Source organism: Typopeltis vanoorti, chromosome 4 (genome assembly GCF_054136105.1).
Source record: "Typopeltis vanoorti isolate ZY-2024b chromosome 4, IOZ_Tvanoo_1.0, whole genome shotgun sequence".
NCBI classification, from domain to species: Eukaryota; Metazoa; Arthropoda; class Arachnida; order Uropygi; family Thelyphonidae; genus Typopeltis; species Typopeltis vanoorti.
Window position 1 is genome coordinate 90,017,374 of NC_143552.1, and position 12,001 is coordinate 90,029,374.

The window sequence follows — 12,001 nt, forward strand, 5'->3', positions numbered from 1 at the left end:
GCAAGCAACTGTATATCTCCCTTCATATCTTCCCCAATATCATCAATATACATGTTAAACTACAATGGTCCTAAAACAGACCCCTGAGGCACACCACTGGTGACTTTCCTCTTCAGAGTATACATATATAGGAAATTTTTCAGTACTTGAACAGTGTGACTAGATGTTATTCATAGAAACTGAGTATGAGTGTGGTGGTTGGCAAGTGCATGAGGATCAGTTTTTGCTTGGGGAGTGTTGAATTATTGAAACGAGACAGGCACTGTGTTAATTACTATTAGTACTTGGTGAAATGTTCTAGGCTTCTTCCAACAATGAGTAAGGAGCCCATGGAGGTGCCCATATAATACTAAGATGCCTCTGCAATTCGACATTCTCATTCCCTTGCATCATTCAATTATCAACTCTTCCTAGTATGATTTTTATCAATAATAAAGGAAAAGTTTTTTTAAAATGTCAGTATTAGCATTTTAACGTGTTTATAAAAACACATTCCTCACAATCATATGCAATCTATAGTATAAAGTAAAGTAAAAATAAATAAATAAGCAGTTTAGTTCCTGTTACAATAGAACGATTCCTTTGGATGAATATACAAACAACATGGTTTAAAAAATTATCTTACCACGGAGCAAAAAACTTAACAAAATGCGGTTTCTTGCCTATTTCTTCTCTAAATGTATTTTCATCATACCGGTGAGCATTATCTACGTACATATCACTGGTAAAACTTCTAGTTAACAATACAAAAATACATCCAAGTATATAGATTGGTTTTGTCATAGTTATAATTTTGTTTACAGAGCAATCACTTATCCAGCATAACTAACCAAGAACAACCCTTCCTACACTGATTCAAGATTTCATTAGCACTAGCTGAACTCCGCCTACTTCAGTAAAATATTTTTGACCAATCATATAATTGCAATAAAGTCTTGTGACTATAGCCATAACTACGTATATCACGTGGCCGCGTTCTACTTTATGTACGGTTTAAAAGGTATTATGTTTCTTTGCCGCCATAAACAGATCTTTCGACAACGTTACGAGCTGTAGAATTATAAAGTGAATTTCGTAAACGATATAGCTTTTATTTTCAAAATGTTGTCAACGGACGAATTAGCTTGCGTATACAGTGCTCTGATTCTGCAAGATGATGATATTGCTATTACTGTAAGCAGTGATAATTTTTGATTCATCATTGTAATGTAGTTTATGTCAGGATTCCATTATTTTAAAAATGATGGCAGGAATTTAGTGAAGAACTTCAAAAAATATATCAACTAAGAACAAATAAATAATTAGGAGGGAAAAGTACGTATGCGATTTCCAAAAAATAGGGAAATAAAGTCCTTGTAATGCAATTAAAATGTAACCACATACGGTCGTTTTATTCCAGAGATTGGATAAAACGATTGTCTGACATTCATTCATTCATGTAATCACTCAGTTTGGGAGCGTAGAAATTTGAATTACAGAAGAAGCACTTGTCACTTTCTTCCTTCTTATCAGAGTTATTAGCTTGAAATGTAACGCATTTGAATCATGTGCATTTCTTAAATGTTGGGTACGGTAACTAAGGTGTTAACTTGGTTGCGATTAATTAATTAATTTCTGTCGTAAGGTCTATTAATCCGATTATTTTACTCGTCGCGTATCTTTACGCATGATCCTAGTCGATGTTCAAATGACGCGAAATATTTGACACTTGTTTCCAGTATGTAGTACCAATAGCTGAAATATCAATCTTTTGGAACAGTCGCGAATAAACTTCCGTTTGGTGTCCTCTAATTTGAACGTTCAAGGGTCCACTTATGCTTACTTCCACCCGATCCTCACATTGCAGGGTTTTGCGGTATGATAGACCTTCGATAGTTATTACTACATAACTCCTGAATTCTAAATACTCGGTTATGGCCTTCCAAACAGCTTTCAAGTCTGTAAAAGAGGAAATAAGATTTAGTTACGAGTGAAGGCGCAGCCTTCGCTACTCAATTGCAAAGTGAAACAGACGATATAATACGACAAGGAAATGACACCTCTTCAGTTGATTTAACATCTGTCAGCGGTGAGAGCTATTTGTTTACGCCCTCGTGGTTTTTAGGTTAGTTTGGATATTTCTTTGCATACTAACTTATTAACTGCTGGAGAAAATTATGGGAATATGTCAACTCTGGGTTAGGCGTTATAATTAATGAACCTGATTAGAATTTAGCAAATTCTGTATCTGTTAATATACAGTACAAGATGAATATTGTAGTGCTTTTGTTACTGAAAAAGAAATCTAAGAAAAAGTAATTAATTATTATGCTACTTGCATGATTTGGGTGCATTTACAAGTACTAATTAACAGAAGAAAATAATCCAAGCAAGATCTAAATTTTTCACTTCACTTCCTGCCTTGTGCTTCCACATACACCCCTTCTTGACAGAATATTCCTAAATTTTTGCAATCTCACAAGACCGCATAGTCACTTTCCTTAATTGGAGGCAATGCACCACCTTAGTTGTCTAATACTCTTTTACCATGATTCTCCTCCATCACATGCTGTCTCAAGTAATTATCTCAATAGGGGTATAAATTCTATTTCCTTCCTGGCATGTGATCTCTTTTCCTTATCTCCTTAGTTGAAGTCCCCCCCCCCATAATAATCACTTGACCACATTCATTGCCATAATTTGCTGATGCATGTCTTCCAGATCATCGCTGATACTCCCTGGCCTATAGCAGCAACAACCGTATATTTTGTTGTATTGGCCTTGATCTCACATCAGACTGCTTCCAGTGAACAGCTACGCTCCCATATATTTCCTATTCTTTTTGGATGCATTTCATCTGCTATCATCAGCAGTATCCCTCCTCCTCCATCCTATCTTCCCCAAAAATACCAAACCCTCAACTTCTATCCTTATAACAACATCATCTGCTGTTAACTAAGTCTCACTAATGCCTATAACTTTTGGCAAGGGTGCACTAGCTGATGCCAAAAACTCCTTTCTCTTGATCCTGATACTTCTGGCATTATCATCATCATCATCATCAAATTCCTGCCATGTACCCTCAAGGGGTGTACAGGATATGACAGTACTACATGAAAAAATTACATCATTACTAACTTCCTATCTACAATTTTCCTCCAAATCAGTCTGTTACTTGTCAAGACTCCAACATTATCAGATCTTATATTTCTATCGTCTAAGGCACTTTGTACCGTATCAATCCACCCATATTTTGGTCTTCCTCTGGGTCGTTTTCCTGCCAACCTGGCAGAGAACACTTGTTTTGCTAATCTTTCCTCTCCCATTCTATTTAAGTGACCATGCCATCTGAGATTAGCTCTGCTAACGCATTCCTGGATGCTGACAATGTCAAGTTCTTTCCTAATATCCTCATTTTTAATATGATATTGCCATTGATGCCATCTGTTCACGCCTCTAATCTTTCTCAGGACTCTCATATTTGCGATCTCGAGTCTTTGGTCAAGTGTTTTACTTCTGACCCAGCTCTCAGATCCATAAGTTAAAATTGGTTTGAACACAGTCTTCTATACAGCTAATTTAGTGTTCCGACTAATATCTTTCTTATTCCATATGAATTTATTCAATTGACTTCCCATGATACCAGCTTTGCTGATTCTGTTGTCTATTTCTATATTTAGTTTACCATCTTCAGTAAAAATTGTGCCTAAGTAGCTGAAATGTTTTACTTGTTCCACAGGTTCTCCATTCACAACACAGTTGACATTTTCAATGATTCTGCCTATTTTCATTGTCTTTGTCTTTTTATTGCTGACCTTCATACCATATCTATTACAACAGCTATTCAATTTAGTCAGAGAATCTTGCAGACTTGTAGCGGATTTATTTAGAAGTATAACATCATCCGCATAAAGCAAAGAGCTGACATTAACATCTCCAATTTTGATATCAGGTTTAATGCCACATTCCTTCATAATGTGATCCATATAGATAATGAATAACAGAGGGGATAATGTACATCCTTGTCTCACACCAGATTTAACATTAAACCATCTTCCTGTACTTCCTTCAATTCTAACTGCTGACTCACAACTCAAATAAAGACTAAGTATTGCTTGATATAATGCCCCATTGACACCATATAACTGCAGCGTATTGAATAGCTTCTCTCTTGGCACCTTGTCATATGCCTTTTCCAAATCGACAAAACTTAAATACAGATCTTTGTTATATTCCCATGCTTTCTCGACTATTTGTCGTAAAGTGAAGATCTGATCCTGACAGCCTCTATTTGGCCTGAATCCAGCTTGTTCTTCACCAAGCTTTTCTTCCACAACTCTTCTCAACCGTTTCTCAAGTATACTTGCATAGATCTTGCCAGGAACACTCAGTAGGGAAATACCTCTGTAATTCTCACATTCAGTTTTATTTCCCTTTTTATATATGGGTACTATGAGAGCTCTACTCCAATCATCGGGAATTCGTCCCTCTGTCCAGGCTTTCTGAACTATGCAGTGCAGCCACTGTAAGACTCTTATACCACCATACTTCAGCATTTCTGGTCGAATATCATCTACTCCTGCTGCCTTTCCACATTTCAAGCCTTTGATGGCTTTTTCTACTTCAAGTATGGATATGTATTCCTGACTGCATGCCTGGTCAGTGTTTTTTATCACTGTGCTGTCATCACTGCTTGTTTCATTTAGCAGTTTTTCAAAGTAATTACTCCATACTTCAAGGATATCTTTTTCTCCTGTTTTCATTTCACCTTTATCATCTCTAATTCCTTTTACAGCACCCTTTCCTCCATTCCTAAGCTTCTTCAACAACCTCCAGAATATTTTGCCACCTTCTTGATATTTATTTTCTATATTCTTGCCAAAGTCCTCCCATGACTTTTGTTTAGCTAGTTTTACACGCTGTTTAGCTTTCTTACATTTGTCTCTGTATTCTGTAAGAGTAAAAGCTGACTTATTTGCCAGGAACTTTTGATATGCTTTCTTCTTTTCCTTCACTGCCTCTTTAACTTCCTGTGTCCACCAGGGAGTTCTGATTTTTTTATCTTTGCACACAACCTCACCACATGCCTCTCTGGCAGAATCAATCAATGTTTCCTTCAGAGTTTGCCACTGAATCTCCAAGGTTTGATTCCTGTTCTCAAACTCTCTCATTTTCTTTTCAATAATATTTCTGTATTTTAGTCTACAGTTTACATCTGAGAGCTGCTCAACTTTTATTCGCTTTAAAACTTTCTTACATGTTATTCTTTTCAATATGAAATTCAATTTTATCCTGCTCAAGACTAAATAGTGATCACTTCCAATTTCAAAGTCTCTGTACACTCTGGTGTCCTGCACCAGGGAGAAAACATCACTATCAACAATAACGAGACTTTTCTTATTCCTAGCCTCTTCTCTCCATGTGAATTTGTGCACATTTTTATGTTGGAACATGGTGTTAGTAATAACCAGTCCATGTCCTGAGCAGAAATCCAACAGATATTTGCCATTATTATTAGCTTTGCTCTTTTCTCCAAATTTTCCCAAAATATTTTTGTATGTCTCACAATCATTTCCTACTCTACTATTTAGATCCCCAACAAGGACCAACTTTTCCTTTTTCATTGTGTCAGTTGCTTTTTCTAAAGCCTCAAAAAATTCCTCCACTTCTACCTTAGTAGAACCTTCTGTGGGACCATAGGCACAAATAAGTCTCATTGTCCAGTTCCCCATTTTCATATTTGCCCACATTACTCTACTTGAGACTGACTGCCATTCAAGAAGATTAGCCTCGTATTTTGTGTTGAATACTATGGCTACTCCTTCTTTTCCTTGATTGTTATTGCCTGAATATAACATTTTGTATTTATTGCTCAGAAAGATCTCACCAGTTTTGGTCTTTTTTGTTTCAGTCACCCCTATTATGTCGATCTGGTACTTATCTAATTCCTCAGCTAGCTCCATTTCTTTGCCATTCAGCCTTCTTACGTTGATAGTACCGATCTTTAACTCTGGTGATGTTGAGTTGGGGTTTGTTTTCAGATTTGTTCCAGTAGCTGACTTTTCGCTGTTCGCCCTGGTTCCCTGGCGAAAACAACGGGGGCCTTGTTTAACCGGGCGACGCCCCAGCCGGCATGAAATTTTGTCATGTTGTACCATCATTTTTTATTTTGGTTTAACCAATAAGAATGCAATTTGGTCGGCTAAATCCCAAATTGCCAGCCCATCCTCGCTCGTTCAGTATCAAAGTAGATACCCAACAGGGTGCACCACGAGAAGGTGAGGATTGGACATTAGGTCAGAAGCCCTGGTCGGTTCTCCGCATTCCTTTAAAGGCTATGTGGAGTTCTCCTCTCAGTTATACAGCTTTGACCCTTAAGCACCCCCTTCTGGCATTAGTGTATAGAAATTGCAGCATCTCTTTAGGCCCCCAATCATCTTTACTTCCTGAATTGACTATCCTATTCAATATTTTGACTTGAGAGACTAGATTCTGCATTTTTTGGTCATTTTCGCACTCATGGGTGCCTTCCCACACATTCACCTATATCCACCCTAATTGCTTAAGTTTTCCTGAATTCAGGCGAAAGAGGCGCCTGCCACGGACACAACTAGATTTGGGATGCAAAACATAAAAAATAAATAGATATTAAAAGTTCGCTATTTTATATTGTATTTTTAAATTTCGACAATACGCCACTTTAGACACACAAATTCTGCAACTCATTTTGATGGGGGGGTGTTAATAGTAAGTATTTAACATATTGCATTTAGTAATAGTTAACTTGTTACATTTAAATTTTTGTCATTTTTGTGTTAGGGGAGCACAAGTTAGGCACTTGCCACAGGTGCTTCGTACCCTCGTTACTGTACTGCCTGAATTTGCTCTTCAGCATGCTCGGGTGAACCAAGCTCTCTAGACTCCTAGCACAAAAAAACAGTTAGATGCAGTCCATCAGCTTTATCATCAAACACAGGCAAATCATTAAAAAAGAAAATAAGATATTCTTATCATCTGTTCACTCCCCTAACGTTTCTTGGAACTCATATGATCCCTAGTTTTAATTGGCTGTCTTCTAATCCAACTTTCATGTGTATGCATTTAAATTGGTTTTAACACTTGTATACAGCTAGTTTAGAGTTTTGACTAATGTCTCTTCTGTTCCATATAAATTTATTCATTTGACTCCTGAACATACCATCTTTTCTAATTGTTACCTGCTTCCATATTGAATGTACCATCTTCACTAAAAATTGTACCTATGTAGTTGAAACATTTTACTTGTTCAGTAGGTTCTCCATTCGAAATGCAGCACATATTTTAAATGTAGCTGCGTATTTCATAGCCCTGGGAAGGGTGTGAATGGTGGTGATTTGCAGTTGATATGAGTTTGGAATAACTGAGTAGAATGGATCTTGTAGCCGTACAAGATAACTTGTACGGCTACAAGATTTGGCAAAATTCTTGTAGCCGTACAATACAAACCTTACACTTTGCCAAAATTCATTTTGGCAAAGTGTAAGGTTTTAAAATTTGGAAACATAGATGGAATTCAGAATATATAATTGGTGATATCTTGCAGCTACAGACATAGGACACACCGGGAGACATACAGCTAGCCACCTTATCTTTGGGATGGGTACGGCTTAGACGGGTTAAAGATAGCTTCATAACAGGCCACTAGGCCTAATACTTGAAGGGAAGAACATCTTGGAGGACATAAAGGTCTGTAGCTGATGGTAGTTAAAGACCTGAAATTTTGAGCACAATTTTCTGAAAAAATTAGGGAAGCACAGCAAATTATGACAATGATGCAACGAATACTGACATGTATAAGTAAGGATGTTACATATGGGTTACTGTGCACAAATTTGGTCATCTGGTTTTCGAAAGGATGAGATGTCAGAAAAGGTTCAGAGACAATTGACAAAAGTGATTTCTGGTTTGGAATGTCGAGTATTGAGTGAATGCAAATTGCAGACTAGTGGATAAGAGGAGGTGTGGGGGGGGCATAATTGAGACATAAGTTGGTAATGTGTTATTACTGGATTAATGTGAATGAGATATTTCAGAGAATGGATGAAGATGGGGAGAACAAGATGAGCTGTTACCCCCACTATTAATCTTTTGACTTCATGGAAGTCTGATAAGTTTTTCATGTCCTCTTAAATATGTATACATAAATCTTACCTAGCACACTTAATAAATTTCTCTATAATTCTCGCATTGTTTTATTTCTTTTTTTATAGATGGGAATTATGAGACCTGTAATCATTTGGAATTGGCTCTTACCTGGCTTCTGAATTAACTCATAGAAAACTTTTTATCTATATTTCAGCATTTCTGGTCAAATATCATCTACTCCAGATGTCTTCCCACATTTCAGGTTTTTGATGACTTTTTCTACCTCAAGTATTGATATGTACTCAAGTATTTTATTTCCTTTTATAGTATTCTATCCTCCGCTTTTAAGCTTTTTCTGTAACCTCCAGAACATTTTGCCACCTTCCTAATACTTCTGCTGTGTTTTCTGCTACTTTTCTTCTGTTGCTTTCTAGCTATTTTTATTCATAGCTTTTTCTTATATTTCTGTATTCTCTCAGAGTACAGGCAGACTTACTTACTAGGAAGTTTCCATATGCTTTATTTTCTGTAACTGCCCATACACAGTACTAATGTACTATAGGTTGATCTAGCAACCTCTCGTGTATGGACTCAACATAAAAAAAAAAAATAACAAATAAAAAAAAACTGGCTTTTTTTTTAGTTTCCTGAGTTCACCTTGGAGTTTTGCTTTTTTCCATTGTTAGTAACTACACCACATTCCCATCTGAATGAATAAATGTTTTCTTCAGTCTGCCAGTTTTAACGATTTGTTTTCAAAGTCCATGCTTTTTCATCTAATAATATTTGTATACTTGAATCTATATTTCATTTCTGAAAACTGCTCCTCTGATTCTTTTTACAGCCTTCTTACATTTTTTTTTTTTTTTTTCAGTATGATATTCACTTTTATCCTGCCGAAAACGAAGTTGTCATCACTTGTTATTTCAAATCCCCTGTATACTCTTTTGTCCTAAATAAGCATGAAGATAACTGCAGTATTAATATAGGCAAGACTTTTGTATATCTTCTCTACATGTATTGACACATCTTTATGTTGGAATATGGTGTTACAACATAAAGATGTGCATTTTCTTCTTGTACCTAGGTAAAATAAGAATGTAATTTATTAAAAATATTATACTTTCCTACCTACTATGAAAACTGTTTCTTTTCTTTCTTAATCCTGCCCTCTTTACCTCTTACTGCAACTATACTCGAGGATAAGGTGGTTAACCCTGTGCCTCCTAGTGTATCCTATGCCTGTTAGATGTGTGTCTTCATGGGGCCAGTTTGCCTTCTGGGGGATGAAAAACCCGAGTTTCCAGGTGAAAATATACCTTATCTCCGTATGAGACTGGCTAACTCGCCTTTTGTCAAAAGAGACCAGCAATTCCTCACGTCACTGATAGGAATTGAATCCAGGTCTTTCCAGCCAAGGCTTCGTCTATACCGAATGAGCTACAGAGGCTCAGAAAACTATCTGTAATCTAATTGTATTTTGTTATTTGTATGACTGGCTGTTACTACTTCCACAGCTGACTCCTTCAGTATAGGTCTAACTGGCCTAGATAATGACTCGAGCTTTAGATATATATCCAAGTAAGATTATTTTTATGTAGAATTCTTGTAAAAAAACAAAACAAGGATCTGAATAGACTGTGGGAGTAAAAGTTTGAAAAAAGTAAAAGAGGAGACATCTGAGAGTCATTGTGGATGGGGGGGGGGTTAAGAGACTGCTGAAATTGAGGATATTGCAGTTGATTATAGGGATAATGAAGAGAACCTTGACATGTAGAAACAAATCAGTCATTGTTCCACATTGTATAATGTATTAATCAGCCTACACAACTTTTCATGGGGATGAGGATATCTTGGAGAAGGTTCCAAGTTTTAAGGCTGTATCAGTCTGGAATGTGACATATGAAAACAAATTGAGGGTATGCATTAGCAGAATCTTGCGAATAGGAGAAGGAAAGGAGTGGAGAGGAATATGATTGAGATACAAATTGGTGAGGGATTATTACCAGATTAATATGGAAATTTTTGACAGAATGGAGAGAGAGAGAGAGAGCTGGATAGAACAAGGAAACTATATAAAGAGAGTGTTGAATAGTGTGGAGAACGTTATTTGCATATGCATAGAATTTGCATAGAATGGTTGGTGAGTGGAATGTATTGCCTAAGAGTATGGTGAATGAGTTCAAAACATGGTGCAGTCATCTTTGTGACAGTGGGGAATTTCCCACAATATCTTAACTCCATGGAGTCATAATACATTGGGCTGGTGATCTCACACCAAGCAATGAAAATTGTTTTCCACCTAAAAACAGTCATCCATGCCAACATACCTACTGATTGTTGATTGGGAAGCAGTGACTCCAGTCATCCAACTAGGACTGTAAAGATGAGGCTAATTGGTGAAAATAACTAGTATGCTAGAACTGACTGCTTGGATTTGCCACATACAGTATTTTATTTATTTTAATAAATATTAATTTATTAATTTTATCAATAAAATTATCAGTTATCTGAACATCAAACTCCTAGTACTTCATCAGAAAATACCAAAAATTGATATTTTCCATGTCCATTATTTGAACTCTTTCCTTTATTATTATTATTATTATTCAAACATTGAACCTTTTTATCCTAACATCTGATTATTTCAAATACCCCTCCCTTCCCCTAGAATCTCACAATATTGAGTTAATATCGTGTGATTCAGTATAATTTATAAAGTATTCTAATCACTTATCTTTAAAGGTAGACCTCCTTTCCTTCTGCCTTTAAACTACACAGTGTCATTTAGGAATTGCTAGAATAGTTTTAATTTTGGAATGATATATCTACAGGGAGGCAGCAGTTAGGTATATCTGAACAACCACATGTAAACCTTATGAAACAAGATAATCATAAATAACCTTTACCTTTCTTTAAATGCTAGACTAGGCCTGTTATGGCCATATAACTGGGCTTAATGCAAAACCTATTGTCATGATAGGGTAGTGATCCTGTTTGAATAATCTGCTGTTTCTCAAAGCTGGTATTTTCTAACTAGTTTGTCTGATTTGCAGATGAAAAAACAGTTGTCAGAAGAAATAACCTAAGCTAACTTACTGTAGGTTCATTTGATAGGATGACGTTAGCAGTCCAACATTATCAATAAAAATGATAGAAGAAACTGTTGATTTTAATCACAGAATTCATAGGTTAGATTAGTTTATAGTCAGGGCTTGAAAAATTTTGTGTTAGATCACTAGCCAGGTGATCTGGTCAGATTAAAAGCATTTTGTTAATGCTATGGCTGATTTTTGCCATGTGTAACTACCAGTTTTGCAGTCAGTATTGTTAAATGCTTATATACAGTATTTACTCTAATATAACTCGCCCTCACATATATTTCACACTCCTAATTTTACTTTACGAAAAAAGAAATTAAAAAGTTCCGCATATACCGCATACACATAAAATAAGTTTAAAGCTTTAAGAAATATATACTGAATGTTATTATGGAAGTTTCAGATATTTTGGAATTCAGTTGAATAGAATCAGCATTTCAACTCAACAATCGTTGAGTTAATGCTGATAAATAGTGAATAGTAGATTCTCCTGAAGCCATATCCATTTTCAGTTGTTGTTGTTTTTAAATCATGGTGAACTTATGATTCCTAAATGATAAAAGGACAAGCAGTAATGAAACTATTTTTAATTTAATTACAGAAGCATTGTCGCATGATGGTAAGTGGCGGATTGCGTAAATAACATCATCATTAAATTCCTGCAATGTACCCTCAAGGTGTGTACAGGATATGATAGTACTACATGAAAAATTTACATCATTATAAATTCCTATCTACAATTTTCCTCCAATCAGTCTGTTACTTGTCAAGACTCCAACATTATCAGGTCTTATATT

General features: G+C 36.0%; 2 protein-coding genes across 2 annotated transcripts in view; one reads left to right on the forward strand and one right to left on the reverse strand.

Annotated features, from left to right (window-relative positions):
- The window catches only part of prtp (thioredoxin domain-containing protein pretaporter), a 192,759-nt gene extending 191,928 nt beyond the window's left edge, over positions 1–831 (reverse strand). Inside the window, exon 1 of the mRNA XM_090391337.1 lies at positions 626–831. Within this exon, the coding sequence (XP_090247463.1) occupies positions 626–783 (158 nt within the window). The 5' untranslated portion in view covers positions 784–831. The remainder of the gene's footprint in view (positions 1–625) is intronic.
- A 179-nt stretch (positions 832–1,010) lies between these two features.
- LOC150107488 (uncharacterized) overlaps positions 1,011–12,001 on the forward strand; it is a 54,906-nt gene continuing 43,915 nt past the window's right edge. The window contains exon 1 of the mRNA XM_090391907.1: positions 1,011–1,173. Coding sequence (XP_090248033.1) covers positions 1,102–1,173 — 72 coding nt within the window. The 5' untranslated portion in view covers positions 1,011–1,101. The remainder of the gene's footprint in view (positions 1,174–12,001) is intronic.